Source organism: Catharus ustulatus, chromosome 40 (genome assembly GCF_009819885.2).
Source record: "Catharus ustulatus isolate bCatUst1 chromosome 40, bCatUst1.pri.v2, whole genome shotgun sequence".
In the NCBI taxonomy this organism is placed as follows: Eukaryota; Metazoa; Chordata; class Aves; order Passeriformes; family Turdidae; genus Catharus; species Catharus ustulatus.
Genome location: NC_046260.1, coordinates 635696 through 660975, shown reverse-complemented (window position 1 = coordinate 660975; position 25280 = coordinate 635696). Strand labels below are relative to the sequence as shown.

Here is a 25280-nt window from a genome sequence, read left to right as displayed (position 1 = left end):
TTTTTGCCGTCTCTCACCGCGCCAGCAGCGCCGTGGCCGCGGCGGCCGCCGCCCGTGCCCGGGGTGTCCCCGCCGCGCTCAGGCCGTGCCGCAGGAGCCCGAGCCCGAACGGCGCCGCCGCCGCCGCGCCCAGCGCGCCCAGCAGGGCCCGGCCTGGGGGGACAACAGAAAAATGGGAAATTTGGAATCACCAAAATCAGCCAAAATGAACCCAAAATCGGCCCCAGATTCCCAAAAAAATCCCTCCCGAAATCTCCCCAAAATTCACCCAAAATTCACCCAAAATTCTCCCCAAAATCTCTTTAAAAATCCCCCAAAAATCCCCAAATCTCTTCCAAAATCCACCCCAAAAATCTGAAAATTTCCCCAAATTTCCCTCTAAAAATCCCCAAATTCCCCCCCCAAGCTCCCAAATTTCACCCCAAAAAATCCCAAAATTTCCCCCAAAAATCCCAAAAAATCCCAAAAAATCCCAAAAAATCCCAAGAATCCCAAGAAAATCCCCAAAAAAATCCCCAAAAAATCCCAAAAAATCCCCAAAAAAATCCCCAAAAAATCCCCAAAAAATCCCCAAAAAATCCCAAAAAATCCCCAAAAAATCCCCAAAAAACCCCAAAAAATCCCCAAAAAATCCAAAAAAATCCCAAAAAATCCCCAAAAAAATTCTAAAAAAATCCCAAAAAATCCCCAAAAAATCCCCAAAAAATCCCCAAAAAATTCCAAAAAAATCCCCAAAAAATCCCAAAAAAATCCCCCAAAAAATCCTAAAAAATCCCAAAAAATTCCCAAAAAATCCCAAAAAATCCCCAAAAAATCCCAAAAAAATCCCAAAAAAAATCCCAAAAAAATCCCAAAAAAATCCCCAAAAAATCCCAAAAAATCCCAAAAAAATCCCCAAAAAATCCCAAAAAAAATCCCCAGAAAATCCCCAAAAAATCCCCAAAAAATCCCAAGAATCCCAAAAATCCCAAAAAATCCCAAAAAAATCCCCAAAAAATCCCAAATTCCCCCAAAAAAATCCCAAAAAATCCCAAAAAATCCCCAAAAAATCCCAAAAAATCCCCAAAAAATCCCCAAAAATCCCCAAAAAATCCCAAAAAAATCCCCAAAAAAATCCCAAAAAAATCCCAAAAAAATCCCCAAAAAATCCCAAAAAATCCCAAAAAAATCCCCAAAAAATCCCAAAAAATCCCAAAAAAATCCCCAGAAAATCCCCAAAAAATCCCCAAAAAATCCCCAAAAAAATCCCCAAAAAATCCAAAAAAATCCCCAGAAAATCCCCAAAAAATCCCCAAAAAATCCCAAAAAATCCCCAAATTTCCCCCCAAAATCCAAAAAAAATGCCCAAAAACCAAAAAAAAATCCCAAAAAATCCCCAAAAAAATCCCAAAAAATCCCCAAAAAACCCCCAAAAATCCCAAAAAAATCCCAAAAAATCCCAAAAAAATCCCAAAAAAACCCCCAAAAATCCCAAAAAAATCCCAAAAAATCCCAAAAAATCCCAAAAAATCCCAAAAAATCCCAAAAAATCCCCAAAATCCGAAAAAATCCAAGAAAATCCCAAAAAAATCCCCAAAAAATCCCAAAAAATCCAAAAAAATCCCTTTAAAAAATCCCAAAAAATCCCAAAAAATCCCAAAAAAAATCCCAAAAAAATCCCCAAAAAATCCCCCCCAAAAATCCCAAAAAATCCCAAAAAATCCAAAAAAATCCCAAAAATCCCAAAAAAGTCCCCAAAAAATCCCCAAAAAATCCCAAAAAATCCCAAAAAAATCCCAAAAAATCCAAAAAAATCCCAAAAAATCCCAAAAAAATCCAAAAAATCCCCAAAAAAATCCCAAAAAATCCCCAAAAAATCCCAAAAAATCCCCAAAAAACCCCAAAAAATCCCCAAAAAATCCCCAAAAAATCCCAAAAAATCCCAAAAAAATGCCAAAAAAATCCCCAAAAAAATCCCCAAAAATCCCCAAAAAATCCCCAAAAAATCCCCAAAAAATCCCCAAAAAATCCCAAAAAATCCCCAAAAAAAATCCCCAAAAATTCCAAAAAATCCCCAAAAAATCCCAAAAAATCCCCAAAAAATCCCAAAAAATCCCCAAAAAATCCCCAAAAATCCCCAAAATCCGAAAAAATCCAAGAAAATCCCAAAAAAATCCCCCAAAAAATCCCAAAAAATAAAAAAAAATCCCAAAAAAATCCCAAAAAATCCCCAAAAAATCCCAAAAAAATCCCCAAAAAAATCCCCAAAAAATCCCAAAAAAAATCCCAAAAAATCCCAAAAAATCCCAAGAATCCCAAAAAAATCCCAAAAAAAATCCCAAAAAATCCCAAAAAATCCCAAAAAATCCCCAAAAAATCCCCAAAAAAGTCCCAAAAATCCCCAAAAAATCCCAAAAAATCCCCGAATTTCCCCCCCAAAAAATCCCCAAAAATCCCCAAAAAATCCCCAAAAATCCCAAAAAACCCCAAAAAAATCCCAAAAAATCCCAAAAAAATCCCAAAAAAATCCCAAAAAAATCCCAAAAAAATCCCAAAAAATCCCAAAAAATCCCCAAAAAATCCCAAAAAATCCCCAAAAAATCCCTAAAAAATCCCAAAAAAAATCCCCAAAAATTCCAAAAAATCCCCAAAAAATCCCCAAAAAATCCCAAAAAATCCCCAAAAACCCAAAAAAATCCCCAAAAAATCCCCAAAAAATCCCAAAAAAATCCCAAAAAAATCCCCAAAAAATCCCCAAAAAATCCAAAAATCCCCCCCAAAAATCCCCAAATAAACCCCAAAATTCCAAATTCCACCCAAATTCCCCCCAAAATCTCCAAAAAATCCCAAAAATCCCCAGAAATCCCAAAAAAATCCCAAAAAAATCCCAAAAAATCCCCAAAAAATCCCAAAAAATCCCCAAAAAATCCCCAAAAAATCCCAAAAAAAATCCCAAAAAAATCCCCCAAAAATCCCAAAAAAATCCCAAAAAAATCCCAAAAAATCCAAAAAAATCCCCAAATTTCCCCCCAAAATCCCCAAAAAAATCCAAAAAATCCCCAAAAAAATCCCAAAAAATCCCCAAAAATCCCCAAAAAATCCAAAAAAATCCCAAAAAATCCCAAAAAAATTCTTTAAAAAAATCCCAAAAATTCTTTAAAAAAATCCCAAAAAAATTCTAAAAAGATCCCAAAAAAATTCTAAAAAAATCCTAAAAAAATCCCAAAAAAATCCCAAAAAAATCCCCAAAAATCCCCAAAAAATCCCAAAAAAATCCCAAAAAAATCCCCAAAAAAATCCCCAAAAATCCCCAAAAAAATCCCAAATTCCCCCCAAAAAATCCCCAAAAAATCCCCAAAAAAATCCCCAAAAAATCCAAAAAAATCCCCAAAAAAATCCCAAAAAATCCCAAAAAACCCAAAAAAATCCCAAAAAATCCCAAAAAATCCCCAAAAAATCCCCAAAAAATCCCCAAATTTCCCCCTAAAATCCCAAAAAAATCCCAAAAAATCCCCAAAAAATCCCAAAAAATCCCCAAAAAACCCAAAAAAATCCCAAAAAAAATCCCAAAAAAATTCTAAAAAAATCACAAAAAAATCCCCAAAAAATCCCCAAAAAATCCCCAAAAAATTCTAAAAAGATCCCAAAAAATCCCCAAAATATCCCCAAAAATTCCCCAAAAAAATCCCAAAAAATCCCAAAAAAATCCCCAAAAATCCCCAAAAAAATCCCCAAAAAAATCCCCAAAAATCCCAAAAAAATCCCAAAAATCCCAATCGGACTCACCCAGCTCTCTGAGCCTCTCCCTCCTCCGGCCCCATTTTTGGGGAGGGGTCTCCATCCCCTCCCCCAGCCCCAAAATCAACCTTGAATGGATCAGGGAGGGGACGAACCCCTCAATCAACGCCCCCAGGAATTGGGGGTTCCGCACCAGGACCTGGAGCAGCCGGGGGGCGCGGGGGGAGGGGCGGGGGCAGCGCTGCAGGTGAATCAACAAGGCCGAGACCAGGGTGGGGGAGGGGAGCGCGGGGCAGGGGTCGGGGGTCTCGGCCAGGCGGGACAGCAGCAGCAGCGCCGGGGTCTGGGGGCTTCGGGGGTCGCCCCAAAATTGGGGAGGGGTCGGGGGGAGGCACAGGGAGGTGAGAGAGGGGGGGAGGGGGCTGGGGAGGGGGAAAAAAGAGAGAAAAAATGGGGTTAAAAACGGGAAAATGGAGAGTGAAATGGACAGGGAGACCCCTCCCCAAATTACCAAAAGTCTCCTCCAGGACCCCTCCCCAATATCCCAAACCCCCTGAATCCCCCCCAGGACCCCTCCCCAATATCCCAATCCCCTCCAAATCCCCCTAAATCCCCTGCAGGACCCCTCCCCAATATCCCAAACCCCCCTAAATCACCCCCTAAATCCCCTCAGGACCCCATAAATCCCACCCAAGCCCCCTCCCCAACATCCCAAACCCCCCCAAACTCCCCTTCCCATCACCCCAGGACCCCTCCCCAATACCCCAAACCCCCCAAAATCCCCCCAAATTCCCCCCAGGACCCTACCCCAATATCCCAAACCCCCCTAAATCCCCTCAGGACCCCTCCCCAATACCCCAGGACCCCTCCCCAATATCCCCTGTGCCCCCTCCCCAATATCCCAAACCCCCTAAAATCCCATCCAAGCCCCCTCCCCAATATCCCAAACCCCCCAAAACCCTCTCAGGACCCCTCCTCACCCCCTGAAGCCCCCTCCCCAATATCCCAATCCCCCCCAGGACCCCCTAAATCCCATCCAAGCCCCCTCCCCAATATCCCAAATCCCCCTAAATCCCCTCCAAGCCCCCTCCCCAATACCCTCCACCCCCAAAATCAAATTCAGGACCCCTCCCCATCCCCCTAAGCCCCCTCCCCAACACCCCCCACGCCCCCTCCCCACTCACCTCCTCCCTCCTCCACCTCTCCTCTCCCGAGGCCAATCCCCCCCAGGACCCCTCCCCAATATCCCAAACCCCCCTAAATCCCCCCCAAACCCCCCTCAGGACCCCTCCCCAATATCCAAACCCCCCTAAATCACCCCCTAAACTCCCCCAGGACCCCCTAAAAACCCCCCCCAGGACCCCTCCCCAATACCCCAAACCCCCTTAAATGCCCCCTAAGCCCCCTCCCCAATATCCCAAAGTCCCCCAGGACCCCCTAAATCAAACCCAAGCCCCCTCCCCATCACCCCAGGACCCCTCCCCAACATCCCAAACCCCCCTAAACCCCCCTAAATCCCATCTAAGCCCCCTCCCCAACATCCCCACGCCCCCTCCCCACTCACCTCCTCCCTCCTCCACCTCTCCTCTCCCGAGGCCAATCCACCGACGCCGCCTCCTCTTCCTCCCCCTCCTCCTCCTCCTCCTCCATCTCCATCTCCATCCCCTCCCCCCACAGCCCCTCCCCCCCCCTCCCCTCCCCCCGCAGCCCCCTGGCGAGCAGCGGCACCAGCCCGGCCCGTCCCAGCCTGCCCAGCGCCAGCGGGTCCCAGGCGAAGGCGGCCAAGGCCAGCAGGGCCCGGCGGTGCCAGCGCCCGGCGCGGGGCTCGCGCAGGATCCCCAGCAGCGCCCCCAGGCCCCCGCAGCGGCGAACGCGGGCGCGGTTCACGGCCTCGCGGCACAGCAGGCACAGCGCGCGGACCCCAGACTCAAATTGGGGGGGCAGGGAACCCCCAGACTCAAATTGGGGGGGCAGGGAACCCCCAGACCCAAATTGGGGGGGCAGGGAACCCCCAGACTCGAACTGGGGGGGCAGGGAACCCCCAGACCCGAATTGGGAACCCCAAGATTGGAGCTGGGAACCCCCAGACTCAAATTGGGGGCGTTTGGTTGATTTGGGACCCCCAGACTCGAATTGGGGGGACAGCGGGGGGAGGGAGACCCCAGACTCAAATTGGGAACCCCCAGACTCAAATTGGGGGGGGAGGGGGGGTTTGGAGACCCCAGACTCGAACTGGGGGGGGAGGGGGGGGAGGGAACTCCCAGGATCGGGTTTGGAGACCCCAGACTCGAATTGGGGGGGGAGGGAACCCCCAGACTCAAATTGGGGGGAGAGGGAACCCCCAGACTCGAATTTGGAACCCCCAGACTCGAATTTGGGGGTTTTGTGTGATTGGGAACCCCCAGACTCAAATTGGGGGCGTTTGGTTGATTTGGGACCCCCAGACTCGAATTGAGGGGACAGCGGGGGGAGGGAGACCCCAGACTCGAATTGGGAACCCCCAGACTCAAATTTGGGATTTTTATGGGGTTGGGAACCCCCAGACTCAAATTGGGAACCCCCAGACTCAAATTGGGGGGGCAGGAGGGGTTTGGTTGATTTGGGACCCCCAGGATCGGGTTTGGAGACCCCAGACTCAAATTTGGAACCCCCAGACTCAAATTGGGGGGGGAGCGGGGGAAGGGAACTCCCAGACTCGGGCTTGGAGACCCCAGACTCAAATTTGGGGTTTTTGTGTGATTGGGAACCCCCAGACTCAAATTTGGGGTTTTTGTGTGATTGGGAACCCCCAGACTCAAATTTGGGGTTTTTGTGTGATTGGGAACCCCCAGACTCGAATTGGGGGGGAAGGGAACACCCAGGATCGGGTTTGGAGACCCCAGACTCAAATTCGGGGTTTTTGTGTGATTGGGAACCCCCAGACCCAAATTTGGAACCCCCAGACCCGAATTGGGAACCCCCAGACTTGAACTTGGAACCCCCAGACTTGAACTTAGAAGCCCCAGACTCAAATTTGGGGTTTTTATGGGGTTGGGAACCCCCAGACTCAAATTGAGGGGGGAGGGGGGGGAGAGAACTCCCAGACTCGGGTTTGGAGACCCCAGACTCAAATTGGGGGGACAGGGAACCCCCAGACTCAAATTGGGAGGAGAGGGGGTGGTGGGAACCCCTAGGAACGAATTGGGGGGGGTGGGAACCCCCAGACTCAAATTGGGGGCGCAGGGAACCCCCAGACTCGAATTTGGAACCCCCAGACTCAATTTTGGGATTTTTGTGTGATTGGGAACCCCCAGACTCAAATTGGGGGCGTTTGGTTGATTTGGGACCCCCAGACTCGAATTGGGGGGAGAGCGGGGGGAGGGAGACCCCAGACTCAAATTGGGAACCCCCAGACTCGGGTTTGGGATTTTTATGGGGTTGGGAACCCCCAGACTCAAATTGGGGGGGGAGGGAACACCCAGAGTCGAATTGGGGAGGGAGGGGGGGTTTGGAGACCCCAGACTCGAATTGGGGGGGGAGGGAACCCCCAGACTCGAATTTGGGGTTTTTGTGGGGTTGGGAACCCCCAGACTCAAATTGGGAACCCCCAGACTCGAATTGGGAACCCCCAGACTCGAATTGGGGGCGTTTGGTTGATTTGGGACCCCCAGACTCAAATTGGGGGGAGAGGGAACCCCCAGACTCGAGTTTGGAACCCCCAGACTCAAATTTGGGGGTTTTGTGTGATTGGGAACCCCCAGACTCAAATTTAGAACCCCCAGACCCGAATTGGGAACCCCCAGACTCAATTTTGGGGTTTTTGTGTGATTGGGAACCCCCAGACTCAAATTGGGGGGACAGGGAACCCCCAGGATCGCGTTTGGAGACCCCAGACTCAAATTGGGAACCCCCAGACCCAAATTTGGGATTTTTCTGGGATTTGGAACCCCCAGACCCAAATTGGGGGAGGGATTGGGAACCCCCAGCCCCAAATTGAGGAGACTCTGACTCGAATTTGGGAATTTTGTGGGATTTGGAACCCCCAGACCCAAATTTGGGACCCCCAGACTCAAATTGAGGAGACCCTGACCTAAACTGGCAACCCCCAGACCCAGATTTGGGATTTTTATGGGATTGGGAACCCCCAGACCCAAATTGGGAACCCCCAGCCTCGAGTTTGGGACGCTTTGAGCCGGATTTGGAACCCCCAGACCCAAATTGGGGACTCCCCCCTTTTAATTTGGGACCCCCAGACCCAAATTTGGGATCCCCACCCTTTAATTTGGGACCCCCAGACCCAAATTCGGGCCCCCCATTCAAATGGGGACCCCCACCCAATTTGGGACCCTCAAATTTGGGACCCCCACCCAATTTGGGACCCTCAAATTTGGGACCACCCTCAAATTTGGGACCCCCACCCACTTTATCCCCCCCAAATTTGGACCCCCCACCCATTTTAGACCCCTCACCCATTTTAGATCCTTCAAATTTGAGACCCCCACCCAATTTGGGACCCTCAAATTTGAGACCCCCACCCAATTTGGGACCCCCACCCTCAAATTTAGACCCCTCACCCAATTTAAACCCCCCAAATTTGGACCCCTCACCCAATTTAGACCCCTCACCCAATTCAGACCCCCCAAATTTGGGACCCCCACCCAATTCAGACCCCCCAAATTTGGACCCCCCACCCATTTTAGACCCCTCACCCATTTCAGACCCTTCAAATTTGGGACCCCCACCCATTTTAGAGCCCCCAAATTTGGACCCCCCACCCATTTTAGACCCCTCACCCATTTCAGATCCTTCCAATTTGGGACCCCCACCCAATTTAAACCCCTCAAATTTGGACCCCCCACCCAATTTAGACCCCCCAAATTTGGACCCCCCACCCATTTTAGACCCCTCACCCATTTCAGATCCTTCCAATTTGGGACCCCCACCCAATTTAGAGCCCCCAAATTTGGGACCCCCACTCAATTTAGCTCCCTCAAACTTGGGACCACCCTCAAATTTGGGACCCCTACCCACTTTATCCCCCCCAAATTTGGGACCCCCACCCAATTCAGCTCCCTCACCCATTTCAGATCCTTCAAATTTGGGACCCCCACCCATTTTAGAGCCCCCAAATTTGGACCCCCCACCCAATTTAGACCCCTCACCCATTTCAGACCCTTCAAATTTGGGACCCCCACCCAATTTAGCTCCCTCAAACTCGGCACCACCCTCAAATTTGGGACCCCCACCCAATTCAAACCCCTCAAATTTGGGACCCCCACCCAATTTAGACCCCTCACCCATTTCAGATCCTTCTAATTTGGGACCCCCACCCAATTTAGGCCCCTCAAACTTGGGACCACCCTCAAATTTGGGACCCCAACCCAATTTAGACCCCTCACCCATTTCAGACCCTTCCAATTTGGGACCCCCACCCAATTTAGCTCCCTCAAACTCGACACCACCCTCAAATTTGCGACCCCCACCCACTTTCTCCCCCCCAAATTTGAGCCCCCACCCCAATTCCCCCCCCTCCAACTCCACCCCCTCCTCCCATTCCCCTCCCCCACCCCCCAGCCCCCTCCTCACCGCCTCCACCACCACCTCGACCACCCCCAGCTCCCCCAATTTGGGTCTGAGCCGGCCCTGAGCGCTCAGAGCCGCCAGCACGGCCAGGGCAGCCCCCCGGGACTCCTCGGGACCCCTCCCCAAATTCACCAGAACCTCCAGGGCGGGGGTGGCACCCTCGGCCACCACCCCCGGGCACGGCGGGGCCACCAAGGCTCGGAGGGACCTCAGGAGGAGGGGACAGCAGGGGTGGCACGGGGACAGCAGGGACAGGCGGGAGCTGAGGGTGGAGACGGCCAGGGCGCGGTGGGGGAGGGGCAGCGAGGGTGGGGGAGGGGTCTGCGGGGTGGGGGAGGGGCAGAGGATGCGGAGGGCGCGGGCGGAGTTGAGCAGGGGGGTGGGGGAGGTGCAGGAGGAGGCCAGGGAGATGAGGAGGGGGGCGGCGCCTGGGGAGGAAAGGGTTAAAAAAAATGGGTTAGAAAATTTGAATTATTTTAAAATTTTGGGGATTTTTTGGGATTTTTTAGGGAATTTTTGGGGATTTTTTGGGATTTTTTGGGGATTTTTTTGGGATTTTTTTTTTAATTTTTAAAGATTTTTTGGGGAATTTTTGGGGGTTTTTTGGGGATTTTTTTTATTTTTTGGGGATTTTTTGGGATTTTTCGGGGATTTTTTTTTGATTTTTTGGGGATTTTTTGGGGGATTTTTGGGGATTTTTTTTTTTATTTTTTGGGGATTTTTTGGGATTTTTTGGGGATTTTTTGGGGATTTTTAGGGATTTTTTGGGGGATTTTTGGGGAATTTTTGGGGGATTTTTTTAGGATTTTTGGGGATTTTTTTAAAGAATTTTTGGGATTTTTTTTGGAATTTTTGGAGGGTTTTTTGATTTTTTGGGGATTTTTTGGATTTTTTTAAAGAATTTTTGGGGATTTTTTTGGATTTTTTTGTGGATTTTTTGGGATTTTTTGGGGGATTTTTGGGGATTTTTTGGGATTTTTTTTGGATTTTTTGGGGATTTTTTGGGGATTTTTTGGGATTTTTTTTGGATATTTTAAAGATTTTTTGGGCATTTTTGGGAATTTTTCGGGACTTTTTGGGGATTTTTTAGGAATTTTTCGGGATTTTTGGGGGATTTTTTGGGAATTTTTTTGGGATTTTTTTTGGGATTTTTTAAAGATTTTTGGGGATTTTTTTGGGGGATTTTTTGGGAATTTTTGGGGATTTTTTGGGGATTTTTTTTGGAATTTTTAGGGATTTTTTAGGGATTTTTTTGGGGGATTTTTTGGGATTTTTTGAGGATTTTTTGGGTTTTTTTTAGGGAATTTTTGGGGATTTTTTGGGAATTTTTTTTTATTTTCGAAAGATTTTTTTACAATATTTGGGGGGATTTTTTTGGGTCATTTTGGGTGATTTTTGGCCGTTGTTTTGGGCTGATTTCAGGATATTTTTGGTCATTTTTTGGTGATTTTTTTGAGCTGATTTCAGGATATTTCTGTTGATTTTTTGGGCTGATTTCAGGATATTTTTGGTCATTTTTGGGGCTATTTGGGGTGATATTTTTGGTGATTTTTTGGCTATTTGGGGTGATATTTTTGGGCTGATTTCAGGATATTTTTGGTGATTTTTTGGTGATTTTTTTGAGCTGATTTCAGGACATTTTTGGTCATTTTTTGGTGATATTTTTGAGCTGATTTCAGGATATTTTTGTCATTTTTGGGGCTATTTGGGGTGATATTTTTGAGCTGATTTCAGGATATTTTTGTCATTTTTGGGGCTATTTGGGGTGATATTTTTGGTGATTTTTGTGTTGATTTTGGGTTGATTTCAGGACATTTCTGGGTTGATTCTGTGTCGTTTTTGTGTCTCCCCTCACCTGCCTCCAGCACCTCCCGCGCTCCCGGCGCCTCCAGGGCCAGGTTGGCCAAAGCTCGAGCGGCGCGGCCGGCCACGCCCTCGGGGACATTGGGGACAGCCAGGATGGACACTGGGGACACAAAGGTCAGAGGTTAAAGGTCACAGGGGTCACAGGCCGGCGACACCCTCGGGGACATTGGGGACAGCCAGGATGGACACTGAGGGACACAAAGGTCAGAGGTCAAAGGTCAGCAGGTTCAGGCATTCCCAATCATTTTCCCTCATTCCTGACACTTTTTTTCCCTCACACCCGACATTTTTTCTTCATTTTCTCTCATTCCTGGTATTTTTTCCCCTCATTCCCGCTATTTTTCTCTCATTCCTGGTGCTTTTTTCCCTCACACCCATCATTTTTCCCTCACTTCCAGCACTTTTCCCCTCATTCCTGGCACTTTTCCCCTCACACCTGACATTTTTTCCTCATTTTCCCTCATTCCTGGTGCTTTTTCCCCTCATTCCCGGCACTTTTTCCCTCATTTCTGTCACTTTTTCCCTCACTCCCATCACTTTTTCCCCTCACACCCGACATTTTTCTCTCATTTTTCCCGCACACCCATCACTTTTTCCCTCATTTTTCCCTCACTCCCAGCACTTTTTCCCTCACACTCGACATTTTTTCTTCATTTTCCCCTCATTCCTGGTATTTTTTCCCCTCATTCCCGCTATTTTTCTCTCATTCCTGGTGCTTTTTCCCCTCACATGTGACATTTTCCCCTCATTTTTCCCTCACACCCATCACTTTTTCCCTCAATTTTCCCCCACTCCCAGCACTTTTTCCCTCATTCCCGGCACTTTTTCTCTCACACCTGACATTTTTCCCTCAATTTTCCCTCATTCCTGGTGCTTTTTTCCCTCATTCCCGGCACTTTTCCCCTCATTCCCGGCACTTTTTCCCTCATTTCTGTCACTTTTTCCCTCACTTCCAGCACTTTTTCCCTCACTCCCAGCACTTTTTCCCTCATTCCCGAAATTTTTCTCTCATTTTTCCCTCATTCCCGGCACTTTTTCCCTCATTTTTCCCTCACTCCCAGCACTTTTTCCCTCACACTCGACATTTTTTCTTCATTTTCCCCTCACTGCCATCGCTTTCCCCCTCATTCCCGCTATTTTTCTCTCATTTCTGGTGCTTTTCCCCTCACACCCACCACTTTTTCCCTCATTTTTCCCTCGTTCTGGGCACTTTTTCCCTCACACCTGACATTTTTTCCTCATTTTCCCTCATTCCCGGCACTTTTTCCCTCATTCCCGGCACTTTTTCCCTCATTCCTGGTGCTTTTTTCCCTCATTCCCGGCACTTTTTCCCTCATTCCTGGCGCTTTCCCTCATTCCCGCTATTTTTCTCTAATTTCTGGTGCTTTTCCCCTCACACCCAGCACTTTTTCCCTCATTTTTCCCTCACTCCCAGCACTTTTTCCCTCACACCCAGCACTTTTCCCTCAATTTTCCCTCACTTCCAGCACTTTTCCCCTCATTCCTGTCACTTTTTCCCTCACACCCGACATTTTTTCTTCATTTTCCCCTCACACCCCTCACCTTTCCCCCTCACTCACCCAACCGCGGGACCCCCCCGAGGCTCCGGGCCTGCCGCCGGCAGCCGGGCTCGGTGCAGCAATTCCCGAGCACGCTCAGCGCCAGCTCCAGGACCCGTCTGGGCCTCTCGGGCCCCACCAGCTCCAGCAGGGGCCCGAGGCCTCCGCGTTCGCGGAACCGCGCGGGGCCCCCGGCCCGCCTCGTGTGGCGGCCGCGCAGGGCCTGCAGCGCCCGCGACAGCGAGGGCTCGGCCGCGGCCCGCACGGCCTCCACGCACCAGCCCAGGGACTCGGACATGGCGGGGGGAAATAAAAATTGAAAAATAAAAAAGCGGAACGGTGAGGGGCGGAACGGGCGGAGGGGGGAACGGCGGGGAGGGGGCACGGAGAGAGCGGGGGAAGGGAGAGGGGGAGGGACGCGGAGCGCGGGGGCTGATGGGAAAGGGGCGGGGCTTGGGGATTGACAGCGGCGTGTGAGGGGAAGGGGGCGTGGTGATCTGTGATTGACAGGTGTGTGAGGGAGAAGGGGCGTGGTGAGCTGTGATTGACAGTGGTGTGTGCGGGGGAAGGGGGCGTGGTTCTCTATGATTGACAGACAGTGTGTGAGTGGAAGGGGACCCATGGATGATTGACAGGTGTGTGTGACGGGGAAGAGGGCGTGGTAATCTATGATTGACAGGTGTGTGTGAGGGGGGAAGGGGCGTGATTATAAATGATTGACAGGTGGTGTGTGAGGTGGGAAGGGGGCGTGGTTATCTATGATTGACAGCTGGTGTGTGAAGGGAATTGGACCCATGGGTGATTGACAGGACTACGGATGATTGATTGATTTATTGATTGATGTAGAAAGGGGCATGATTCATCAGGTAATGATTAATTGATTGATTTAATTGACTAAGCATAAAGCGAGCTCCACAGACAAGAGAGGGGCCATGGATGATCAATAGCAAAACCGGTGATTGATCCATCGATTGATTGGCTAATTGATTGACAGGCAGCCAAAAGATTGAGGGGAAAAAAAAGAATAAATTATGCAAAATAGGCGGAGCAGCGAGTGATTGACAGCCCAGGGGCGGGATGATTGACAGCCCGGTGGGCGTGGCCACAGCCGCGGCGCGGGGGGCGGGGCAAGCGTTGATTGACAGCGGTGAAAACTCGCGAGATTTCCCGGGATTTGGCGCCGTTCCCGGCCAAGATGGCGGCGCACGCGGCGGCGCCCGCCGGGCCGGGCCTGTCGCGACAGCGGCGACAGTCGGTGCCTCGCCTCGATCCCGACACCGCCGAGTATTTCCGGAGAGCCCTGGAGATGCTGGAGGAGGGGCTGAGCGAGGAGGAGCTCGGTGAGGGGCGGCTTGGGGGGGGGGTTATGAGGGGATTTATGAGGGGATTTGGGGATTTATGGGGAAATTTCGGGATTTATGAGGGAATTTGGGGGTTTATGGGGAAATTTGGGGGTGCCTGAGGGGATTTATGAGGGGATTTGGGGGGTTTATGAGGGAATTTGGGGGGCTTATGAGGGAATTTGGGGATCCCTGAGGGGATTTGAGGGTTTATGAGGGGATTTATGAGGGAATTTGGGGGGTTTATGAGGGGATTTGGGGGTTTATGAGGGGATTTGAGGATCCCTGAGGGGATTTGGGGGGATTTATGAGGGAATTTGGGGGTTTATGAGGGAATTTGGGGGTTTATGAGGGAATTTGGGGGGCTTATGAGGGAATTTGGGGATTTATGAGGGAATTTGGGGGTTTATGAGGGAATTTGGGGGGCTTATGAGGGAATTTGGGGATTTATGAGGGAATTTGGGGGTTTATGAGGGAATTTGGGGATCCCTGAGGGGATTTGAGGATTTATGAGGGAATTTGGGGATTTATGAGGGGATTTGAGGATCCCTGAGGGGATTTGGGGGGATTTATGAAGGGATTTGGGGGTTTATGAGGGAATTTGGGGGTTTATGAGGGGATTTGAGGATTTATGAGGGGATTTGGGGGGATTTATGAGGGGATTTGGGGGGTTTATGAGGGATTTTGGGGATTTATGAGGGAATTTGGGGGTTTATGAGGGGATTTGTGAGGGGATTTGAGGATCTCTGAGGGGATTTGGGGGGATTTATGAGGGAATTTGGGGATTTATGGGGAAATTTGGGGGTGCCTGAGGGGATTTATGAGGGGATTTGGGGGGTTTATGAGGGAATTTGGGGGTTTATGAGGGAATTTGGGGGTTTATGAGGGGATTTGAGGGTTTATGAGGGGATTTGAGGATCCCTGAGGGGATTTGGGGGGATTTATGAGGGGACTTGGGGATTTATGAGGGAATTTGGGGGTTTATGAGGGGTTTAGGGGGTTTATGAGGGGTTTAGGGGTTTCTGAGGGGATTTTGGGGATTTATGAGGGGATTTGGGGCACTCTGAGGGCATTTTTGAGGGGACTTGGGGATTTATGAGGAGATTTTGGGGTCCCTGAGGGGAATTTGGGGGGCGTATGAGTGGATTCTGGGGTTTATGAGGCGATTTATGGGGGAATTTGTGGGGGATTTGCCATTTTTTGGCATTTTCCCCTCTCCTAACCCCATTTTATCGCATTCAATTCCGATCTTTTCGTACCTAATCTCCATTTTCTGTATTTAATTATTGTTTTATTATATTTAACCCAATTTTTTTTCTGTTTTTCAGCTCTCTTCGTCCCCGCCGTGCTCTCCGAAGCCGCCTCGGCCCCTCCCCAAATCCTGGCCGTGTCCCCAGGACCCTCCCGGCTCCTCCTGCGCCTCCTGCCCCTCAGCCCTGCCCCCTCCCTGCCCCCCCTGCTGCTCCCCCTCATTTCTGGGGGGCTCTGGGCCCACCCTGGGGGGTCCAGGCTGCTCCAGGCCGGCCTGGCCCGGCTGCTGGCCCTGCTGGGGGAGGGGCAGGGGGTGGGGGAGGGGCTGCAGGAGCTGCTGGAGGGGCTGGTGGGGGAGGTGGGCAAAGATTTGGGGGGATTGGCCCGGGACCCCAACGGGAGCTTCGTGCTCAGGGCGCTGCTGGGGGTGCTGGGGGGCACGGGGGATAAAGGTGAGGAGATTGGGGGGGAATTTGGGGATTTTTTTGGGGAAAATTGGGGGTTTGGGGGGGAAATTTGGGGATTTTGGGGCATTTTTAGGAGATTTTGGGGTGAAATTTGGGGATATTTAGGGGGAAATTTGGAGATTTTGAGAGAAATTTGGGGATTTTTGGGGGAAATTTGGGGATTTTGGGGAGAAATTTTGGGATTTTGGGGGGTTTGGGGGAGAAATTGGGGTGGGTTTAGGGAGAAATGTGGGGATTTTGGGGTGTTTTTAGGAGAATTTGGGGTGAAATTTGAAGTTTTTTGGGAGAAATTGGGGGTTTTGGGGGGAAATTTGGAGATTTTGGGGGAATTTTTGAGATTTTGGGGGAATTTTTGGGGAATCTCCCCCCCCAAATTTCTGTCCCTTCTCCAGTTCCTGACCCCGAGGGGGCGGAGCCAAAGAAGAAGTGGGCGTGGCCAGCGCTGGAAGGGGAGGAGCCAAAGCCAAAGGGGGCGGAGCTTCCGGCCTGGTTCCGCCCCCTGCTGGAGGAGCTGGCCCAGGGCTTGGAGAAGGAAATGCCAGGTGAGAGCCCCAAAATCACCTAAAAAAACTCCAAAAAAACCCCAAAATCTGCCCAAAAATCACTCCCAAAAAACTCCAAAATCACCCCAAAAAAACCCCAAAATCTGCCCAAAATCACCCCAAAAATCAGCCTAAAAATCACTCCCAAGAAAGCATTCAAATCTGCCCTGTTTCCCTGAAAATCCCAAAATTTCTCCTAAAATCCCCAAATTCCCACAAATTTGCCCTAAAATCCCAAAATTTCTCCTAAGTCTTCCCCCAAGTCCCCAAATTTCCCCCATTTTTGGTAAAATCCCCAAGTTTTCCCCTAAAACCCCCAAATTTCCCCTAAAATTTCCAAACTTCTTCTAAAATTCCCCAATTCCCCCAAAACTTCCCCAAAACTCACCAAAATCCCCAAATTTCTCCTAAATCTTCCCCAAAATCTCAAATTTCACCCAAATCCCCAAATTTCTTCTATAATCCCAAAATTTTCCCCAGATTTCTCCTGAAATCCCCAAATTTTCCCCCAAAATCCCAAAATTTCCCCCAAATTTCACCAAAATCCCCAAATTTTCCCCCAAAATCCCCAAATTTCCCCCAAATTTCACCAAAATCCCCAAATTTCTTCTATAATCCCAAAATTCCCCCAAATTTCTCCTGAAATCCCCAAATTTTCCCCCAAAATTTCCCCAAATTTCACCAAAATCCCCAAATTTTCCCCCAAAATCCCCAAATTTCCCCCAAATTTCACCAAAATCCCCAAATTTTCCCCCAAAATCCCAAAATTTCCCCCAAATTTTCCCCAAAATCCCCAACTTTCTCTTGAAATCCCAAATTTTCCCCCAAATTTCCTCCAAAACCCCCAAATGTCCCCCAAATTTCACCTAAATCCCGGATTTTTTCCCAAATTTCCCCAAATTTTCCCCAAATTCCCCAGCCCTGCTGAGCCCGGCCTGCGCCAGCCTCTGCCTGCAGGGGGCGCTCTCCGCCCTGCACCGCAGCCAATCCCCGGCCTGCTCCCGCTTCTGCCGCGCCCTGATTGGCTGCCTCGGCCAGGACAGCCCCGCCCACGGCCACAGGTGAGTGCTGATTGGCTGCTGCCTCCGCTGCTCCCTGCTGATTGGCTGGGAGGGATCATGGGCTCCCTGATTGTCTTTTCTCTGATTGGCTGCTGTTCCTGATCCCTTCTCTCTGATTGGCTGCTGTTCCTGATCCCTTTTCTCTGATTGGCCGCTGATTCTGATCCCTTCCCTCTGATTGGCCGCCCTCCCTGATCCCCTCTCTCTGATTGGCCGCCCTCCCTGATCCCTTCTCTCTGATTGGCCACTGTTCCTGATCCCTGTTCTCTGATTGGCCGCCGTCCCTGATCCCTTCTCTCTGATTGGCCGCTGATTCTGATCCCTTCCCTCTGATTGGCCGCCCTCCCTGATCCCTTTTCTCTGATTGGCCGCCCTCCCTGATCCCCTCTCTCTGATTGGCCCAGCCCCCTGCTGACGTCACTGCAGGACCCCGCCCGGTCCCGCCTCCTGGAGGCGGCCATGACAGCCCTGGACCCCCAGGGACTCCGGGAGCTCTTCCGGGGTCACCTCAAAGGTCACGTGAGGGGCGTGGCCTCGCACCGAGTGGCCAATCACGGCCTGCAGCGGCTCCTGGACCACGCCCCCGAGGATGTGGTAGGCGGGGCTTAAATTGGGGTGGGGCTTAAATGGCTGAAACCTTAAAGGGGTGGGGCCTAATGGGAGAATTTCATTGGCTGTGAGGGTGGTGGGCGGGGCTTAGGGTTGTGGGGGCGTGGCTTGGGTATGTTAATGAGTGCCTCACTTCCGGCCCCGCCCCCGCAGGTGTCGGAGGTGCTGTCGGAGCTGGGCCCCGCCCTGGAGGAGCCGCTGGCCCGGGGCCACCCCGGGGTGTTGATCGCCCTGCTGGGGGCGGCCCAGCGGCACCCGCGGCTCCAGGGCGACGCCCTCAGGTGGCTCTTCCAGGTGGGACACGCCCCCTTGGCGCTAGGCCACACCTCTTTGTGCTTAACCACACCCACTTTAGTGCTAGGCCACGCCTCTTTGTGCTTAACCACACCCACTTTTGTGCTAGGCCACGCCCATTTTGTGCCAGGCCACTCCCACTTTGTGTGAGGCCACGCCCCTTTGCTGCCAAAGCTTTGCTATAATTTTTTATTAAACCACGCCCAGTTTGTGCTAGGCCACGCCCCTTTATGCTAAACCGCGCCTCCTTGTGCTAAACCCTGCGTCCTTCAAGCCACGCCCACTTCCCATTAAGCCACACCCACTTTGCATTAAACACGATCAGATTTTATTTAAGCCACGCCCACTTTCTACCATTTAGACCCCGCCCCTTCAAGCCACACCCACTCAAATGTGCGCTCCCATTTTAAATACCCGAATTTGGTCCCACCCCTTTAGGCCACGCCCCTTTCAATTAAAAAGCCCCACCCATTTTAGACCCCGCCCATTTTCATTTTCAAATTAAGCCACACCCATTTACCGCAAGACCACGCCCATTATGAGGCCACTCCCCCCTTTTTTGGACCACGCCTGTTTAAGCCCCGACCCTTTCCCATCAGGCCTTGCGCTGCTGGGCCCCGCCCAAGCACCCCCAGTGCGTCGCCGCCCTGGCCCAGCTCCGCCCACTGGGGGGCGGGGCCGAAGACCAGGAGGGGGCGGAGCCTGAGGTAAGGGGGGAGGGGCTTAAGGGGTAAAGTAGGCGGGGCTTAAACTGGGATTGGTTTGTGGGCGGAGCTTAAAGTGGGTGGGGCTTAAACGCGGTGGGGTTAAAGTGGGCGGGGCTTGAGGGGGCGGGGTCTGACGGGGGCGGGGTTTTCCCGCCCAATTTTTGGTGCTGATTTGACTTCAATTTGATTTTTTTTGTGTTTTCTTTTTTCTCTCTTTTTTTTTTATAATCCTAAATTCCCATTTTTTCACCCTGAAATTTCCTTTTTTTCCCTCCAAAAATTTCATTTGTTTCCCCCTCAAAATTAACTTTATTTTTTCAACCAAAATTCCCATTTATTGCCTATAAAATCCTCATTTTCCTCCCCAAAAAATTCCCATTTATTATCCATAAAATTCCCATTTTCCCCACAAAAATTCCCAATTTTTGCCAAAAAAATTCCCGTTTTTTGCCCACAAAATTTTCATTTTTTTCCCATTTTCCCTCAAAAAATTCCCATTTTTTTTCCTGTTTTTCCTCAAAAAAATTCCCATTTTTTTTCACATTTCCCCCCGAAAAAATCCTTTTATTTTCCTATTGCTCCTCCAAAAATTCCATTTTTTTTTTCTCATTTCCACTCATAAAATTCTCTTTTTTTTCCCGTTTTTCCCTCAAAAATTCCAATTTTTTCCCCATTTCCCCCCATAAAATTTCCCATTTTTTACCATAAAAATCTCTTTTTTTCCCCGTTTTTCCCTTAAAAATTCCAATTTTTTCCCCATTTCCCCCCATAAAATTTCCCGTTTTTTACCATAAAATTCTCTTTTTTTTCCCATTTTTCCCTCAAAAATTCCAATTTTTTTTCTCATTTCCACTCATAAAATTCTCTTTTTCTTCCCCGTTTTTCCCTCAAAAATTCCAATTTTTTTTCCCGTTTTTTCCCATAAAATTCTCTTTTTTCCCCATTTTTCCCTTAAAAAATCACATTTTTTGCCCGTAAAATCCCCATTTATTACCCATAAAATTTTCTTTTTTTCCCCATTTTTCCCCCCAAAAATTCCAATTTTTTTTTCTCATTTCCATTCATAAAAATCCTTTTATTTTCCTATTTCCTCTCCAAAAATTCCAATTTTTTTTCCCATTTCCTCCCATAAAATTTTCCGTTTTTTCCCATAAAATTCTCTTTTTTTTCCCCGTTTTTCCCTCAAAAATTCCAATTTTTTTTCTCATTTCCACTCATAAAATTCTCTTTTTTTTCCCCCTTTTTCCCTCAAAAATTCCAATTTTTTTTCTCATTTCCACTCATAAAAATCCTTTTATTTTCCTATTTCCCCTCCAAAAATTCCAATTTTTTTCCCCATTTCCCCCCATAAAATTTCCCCTTTTTTACCATAAAATTCTCTTTTTTTTCTCCATTTTTCCTTCAAAAATTCCGATTTTTTTTCCCATTTTTTACCTTAAAATTCTCTTTTTTTTCCCCTTTTTCGCTTAAAAATTCCAATTTTTTCCCCATTTCCCCCCATAACATTTCCCGTTTTTTACCATAAAAATCTCTTTTTTTTCCCGTTTTTCCCTCAAAAATTCCAATTTTTTTTCTCATTTCCACTCATAAAATTCTCTTTTTCTTCCCCATTTTTCCCTCAAAAATTCCCATTTTTTGCCCATTTATTACCCTTAAAATTTTCTTTTTTTCCCCATTTTTCCCCCCAAAAATTCCCATTTTTTTTCCCATTTTTTACCTTAAAATTCTCTTTTTTTTTCCAATTTTCCCTCCAAAAATTCCAATTTTTTTTCTCACTTCCACTCATAAAATTCTCTTTTTTTTTCCTGTTTTTCCCTCAAAAATTCCCATTTTTTTCCCCATTTTTTACCTTAAAATTCCCATTTTTTTCCCGTTTTTTCCCCCCCAGCCCCTTCCCGCCGTGTCCCTCTGGGGGTCCCTGGCCCTGCAGCTCCTGCTGCGTTTCCGGGACCCCTCCCCAATTTGGGGGTCGCTGCTGGCGCTGCCCCCCCCGGCGCTGCCGGCGCTGGCGCGGAGCCCCCCCGGGAGCCGCCTCTGGGAGCGAATCCTCGACTCCCCAAACGTCCCCGGGAGCGCCCGGAAACGCCTCCTGCGCCGCCTCCAGGTAGGGAAAAAAATCAGAGGTTTTGGGGAAAAAATGGCATTTTTTTCAGCAAAAAAATGTGATTTTTTCGCAAAAAAATCTGATTTTTTAGGTGTTTTTTTGGCAAAAAAATCAGATTTTTTAGGTGTTTTTTTGGCAAAAAAATCTGATTTTTTTAGGTGTTTTTTCGGCAAAAAAATCAGATTTTTTAAGTTTTTTTAGCAAAAAAATCAGATTTTTTAGGTGTGCTTTTAGCAAAAAAATCTGAGTTTTTTTAGCAGAAATAATCTGACTTTTGAAGTATTTTTTGGCAAAAAAAGCTGATTTTTTAGGTGTTTTTTTGGCAAAAAAATGAGATTTTTTAGGGTTTTTTTTGGCAAAAAAGTCAGATTTTTTAGATGTGTTTTTAGCAAAAAAATTGGAATTTTTTTAGCAAAAATAATCTGATTTTTCAAGAGTTTTTTGGCAAAAAAATTTGATTTTTTAGGTGTTTTTTTGGCAAAAAAAGCAGATTTTTTAGGTGTTTTTTCGGCAAAAAAATCTGATTTTTTAAGTGTTTTTTCGGCAAAAAAATCAGACTTTTTAGGTGTTTTTTGGGCAAAAAAATCAGATTTTTTAGGTGTTTTTTTGGCAAAAAAATCTGAGTGTTTGGGGAAAAAATGTGATTTTTTTCAGAAAAAAAATGTGATTTTTTTCGCAAAAAAAATCGGAGTTTTTGGGGAAAAATGTGATTTTTTTCAGAAAAAAAAAGTGATTTTTTAGCAAAAAATCGGATTTTTTAGGTCTGTTTTTAGCAAAAAAATCTGAGTTTTTTTAGAAAAAATAATCTGATTTTTAAAGTATTTTTTGGCAAAAAGTCTGGTTTTTTTCGTGTGTTTTTAGCAAAAAAATCTGAATTTTTAGGTGTTTTTTCGGCAAAAAATTCTGAATTTTTTAGGTATGTTTTTAGCAAAAAAATCTGAATTTTTGGGGAAAAAATGTGATTTTTTTCAGCAAAAAGTGATTTTTTAGCAAAAAAATCAGATTTGTTAGGTGTGTTTTTAGCAAAAAAATCTGAATTTTTTTAGCAAAAATAATCTGGTTTTTAAAGTATTTTTCGGCAAAAAAATCAGATTTTTTACGTGTGTTTTTAGCAAAAAAATCGGAATTTTTAGGTGTTTTTTTGGCAAAAAAATCAGATTTTTTAGGTGTGTTTTTAGCAAAAAAATCTGAATTTTTTTAACAAGAACAGTCTGATTTTTAAAGTATTTTTTGGCAAAAAAATCAGATTTTTGAGATATTTTTCATCCAAAAAATAATTATTTTTTACAAAAACAATCTGATTTTTTAGGAAAAAATAAGTGGTTTTTAAGGTGTTTTTCAGAAGAAAAATCTGATTTTTAAGGAAAAAGATTTGTGGTTTTCAATGTAATTTGAAGTAAAATATAATTTTTTTAGGTGTTTTTAGGCAAAAAAATCTTGTTTTTTTAGGATAAAAATGTGATTTTTAAGGTGTTTTTCTGTAAAAAAATCTGATTTTTTAGGGAAAAAATGTGATTTTTATAGGAAAAAAATGTGATTTTTTTAAAGGTGCTTTTTGACAAAAAATCTGATTCTTTCAGAAAAAAATCTGATTTTTGAGGTATTTCAATGTAAAAAAAATCAGATTTTTAAGAAAAAAAATGTAATTATTTAGAAATAAAAAAGTGATTTTTGAGGTGTTTTTTAGCAAAGAAATTATGATTTTTTAATTTAAAAAAAAAAGGATTTTTTAGGATTTTTTTGTGATTTTTTTTCCCTCTCAGGGTCACTGGGCGCTGCTGGCGCGGGATCGGAGCGGGAGCCGAGTGCTGGACGCGGCCTGGACAGGAAGTGATGTCATCCAGAGGGCCAAGATGGCCGCCGAGCTCGGTACTGGGCCAAAATCCCAAAATTTGGGGAAAATTCACAAAATTGGGCATTTTTAGAGAGAATTTTTGGGGATTTTTAGGAATTTTTGGGGATTTTTTGGGATTTTTTAGGGACTTTTTGGGGGAATTTGGACAGGAAATGACGTCATCCAGAGAACCAAGATGGCCGCCGAGCTCGGTACTGGGCCAAAATCCCAAAATTTTGGGCAAATTCACAAAATTGGGCATTTTTAGAGGGGAATTTTTGGGGATTTTTAGAGATTTTTAGGAATTTTTGGGGATTTTTTTGGATTTTTTAGGGATTTTTTTGGGGAATTTGGACAGGAAGTGACGTCATCCAGAGAGCCAAGATGGCCGCCGAGCTCGGTACTGGGGGAAAATCCTGAGATTTTGGGAAAATTCACAAAATTGGGCATTTTTAGAGAGAATTTTTTGGGATTTTTAGGAATTTTTAGGGATTTTTTGGGATTTTTTTAGGGATTTTTTTGAGGAATTTGGACAGGAAGTGACGTCATCCAGAGAGCCAAGATGGCCGCCGAGCTCGGTATTGGGGGAAAATCCTGAGATTTTGGGAAAATTCACAAAATTGGGCATTTTTAGAGAGAATTTTGGGGGGTTTTGAGAGATTTTTTGGGAGGATTTTTTTTAATTTTTAGGGATTTTTTGGGGGAATTTGGACAGGAAGTGACGTCATCCAGAGAACCAAGATGGCCGCCGAGCTCGGTATTGGGGCAAAATGCCGGAATTTTGGGAAAATTCATAAAATTGGGCATTTTGTGTGTTATTTTGGTTGAATTTTAGCATTCTTTTAGGGAAAATTTTTGTGTTATTTTGATTTATTTTTGCATTAGTTTAGGATTATTTTATATAAAATTCCTGTGTTATTTAAATTTTAATTTAGAATTTTTTTGGATGAAATTTCGGTGTTATTTTGATTTGTTTTGATTTATTTTGAGATTATTTCATGTAATATTTCTGTGTTATTTTTATTTATTTTGGGATTATTTTAGGCAGAATTTTTAGAATATTTTGGTATATTTTGGGACTATTTTATGTAAGATTTCTGTGTTATTTTGATTTATTTTGATTTATTTTGGGATTATTTTATGTAATATTTCTGAGTTATTTTGATTTATTTTGGTTTATTTTGGGATTATTTTATGTAATATTTCTGAGTTATTTTGATTTATTTTGGTTTATATTGGAATTTTATTTTGGGATTATTTTCGGGCTAATTTTTACAATACTTTGGTTTATTTTGGAATTATTTTATACAAGATTTTTGTGTTATTTTATTTTCTGTTTTATTTTGGGATTTTGTTTTGGCATTTTTTTAGGGAGAATTTTTAAAATATTTTCATTTATTTTGAGATTATTTTATGTAACATTTCTGTGTTATTTTGATTTATTTTATTTTACTTTGGCATTATTTTAAAGCGAAATTTTAGAATATTTTAATTTATTTTGGAATTATTTTATTCCAAATTTTTTTGTTATTTTTATTGATTTTCTGACACTCCCTCTGACCCAATTTTTCCTTTTTTCTCCCCAAATTCTGCAGCCCCCCACCTGCAGGAGCTGCTGCGGGACCCCCACGGCCGCGGCGCCGCCCGGAATTTGGGGCTGGAATTTTTCCTCAGGGACAGGGGGGGATGGGAGCGGCTCCAGAGGGGGGAGGGGCGCAGGGGGCGGGGCCTGGGGCTCTGACCACGCCCCCTGTGAAATTTAAATTAAATTTTTTACATTTTTTTCCTTTTTTTGGTGTTTTTCTTTAAGTCTATTTAATGAGGGTGGGCGTGGCTTAATGGGAATGGGCGTGGATTAATGAGGGTGGGCGTGGCTTAATGAGGGTGGGCGTGGTTTAATGGGAGGGGCAATGGGCGGGGCCTGGTGCTCTGACCACGCCCCCTGTGAAATTTAAATTAAATTTTTTATATTTTTTTCCTTTTTTTGGTGTTTTTCATTAAGTCTGTTTAATGAGAATGGGCGTGGCTTAAGGGAACGGGCGTGGCTTAATGAGGGTGGGCGTGGTTTAATGGGAGGGGCAATGGGCGGGGCCTGGGGCTCTGACCACGCCCCCTGCAAAATTTAAATTAAATTTTTTAAATTTTTTTCCTTTTTTTGGTGTTTTTCTTTAAGTCTGTTTAATGGGAATGGGCGTGGCTTAATGGGAATGGGCGTGGTTTAATGAGGGTGGGCGTGGTTTAATGGGAGGGGCAATGGGCGGGGCCTGGTGCTCTGACCACGCCCCCTGCAAAATTTAAATTAAATTTTTAATGTATTTTTCGTTTTTTGGGTGTTTTTCTTTAAGTCTGTTTAATGAGGGTGGGCGT

The 25280-nt window shown here is 46.2% G+C and overlaps 2 protein-coding genes across 2 annotated transcripts; one reads left to right on the top strand and one right to left on the bottom strand.

Annotated features, from left to right (window-relative positions):
• Positions 1 to 13: 13 nt before the first annotated feature.
• On the bottom strand, positions 14 to 13080 carry ARMC5 (armadillo repeat containing 5). Its single transcript, XM_033084529.1, has 5 exons — positions 12726 to 13080; positions 11135 to 11245; positions 9274 to 9707; positions 5298 to 5682; positions 14 to 153 (listed from the first exon to the last, which is right to left on the bottom strand). Exons 1-5 carry the CDS (start codon positions 13000 to 13002, stop codon positions 14 to 16), a joined length of 1347 nt encoding a protein of 448 aa, XP_032940420.1. The 5' UTR covers positions 13003 to 13080.
• Positions 13081 to 13899: 819 nt separating this feature from the next.
• NOP9 (NOP9 nucleolar protein) lies at positions 13900 to 24654 on the top strand. Its single transcript, XM_033084528.1, has 11 exons — positions 13900 to 14044; positions 15373 to 15482; positions 15627 to 15747; positions 16155 to 16304; positions 17224 to 17365; positions 17770 to 17959; positions 18128 to 18268; positions 18868 to 18975; positions 20864 to 21079; positions 22843 to 22948; positions 24509 to 24654. The coding sequence occupies exons 1-11, from the start codon at positions 13900 to 13902 to the stop codon at positions 24652 to 24654; spliced, it is 1575 nt and encodes a 524-aa protein (XP_032940419.1).
• The last annotated feature ends 626 nt before the right edge of the window (positions 24655 to 25280 follow it).

Bases quoted from the DNA above. Each gene is read 5' to 3' on its own strand.
- ARMC5 (XM_033084529.1), bottom strand. From the start codon at position 13,002: ATGTCCGAGTCCCTGGGCTGGTGCGTGGAGGCCGTGCGGGCCGCGGCC. The intron at 11,246-12,725 runs GTGAGTGAGGGG...TTGTGTCCCCAG, and splicing joins CGGGGGGGTCCCGCGGTTGG to TGTCCATCCTGGCTGTCCCC. The intron at 5,683-9,273 runs GGGCTGGGGGGT...TCCCTGCCCCCC, and splicing joins TGGTGGAGGCGGTGAGGAGG to CAATTTGAGTCTGGGGGTTC.
- NOP9 (XM_033084528.1), top strand. From the start codon at position 13,900: ATGGCGGCGCACGCGGCGGCGCCCGCCGGGCCGGGCCTGTCGCGACAG. The intron at 15,483-15,626 runs GCCCCCTCCCTG...GAGGGGCTGCAG, and splicing joins GCCTCCTGCCCCTCAGCCCT to GAGCTGCTGGAGGGGCTGGT. The intron at 16,305-17,223 runs GTGAGAGCCCCA...CAAATTCCCCAG, and splicing joins CTTGGAGAAGGAAATGCCAG to CCCTGCTGAGCCCGGCCTGC.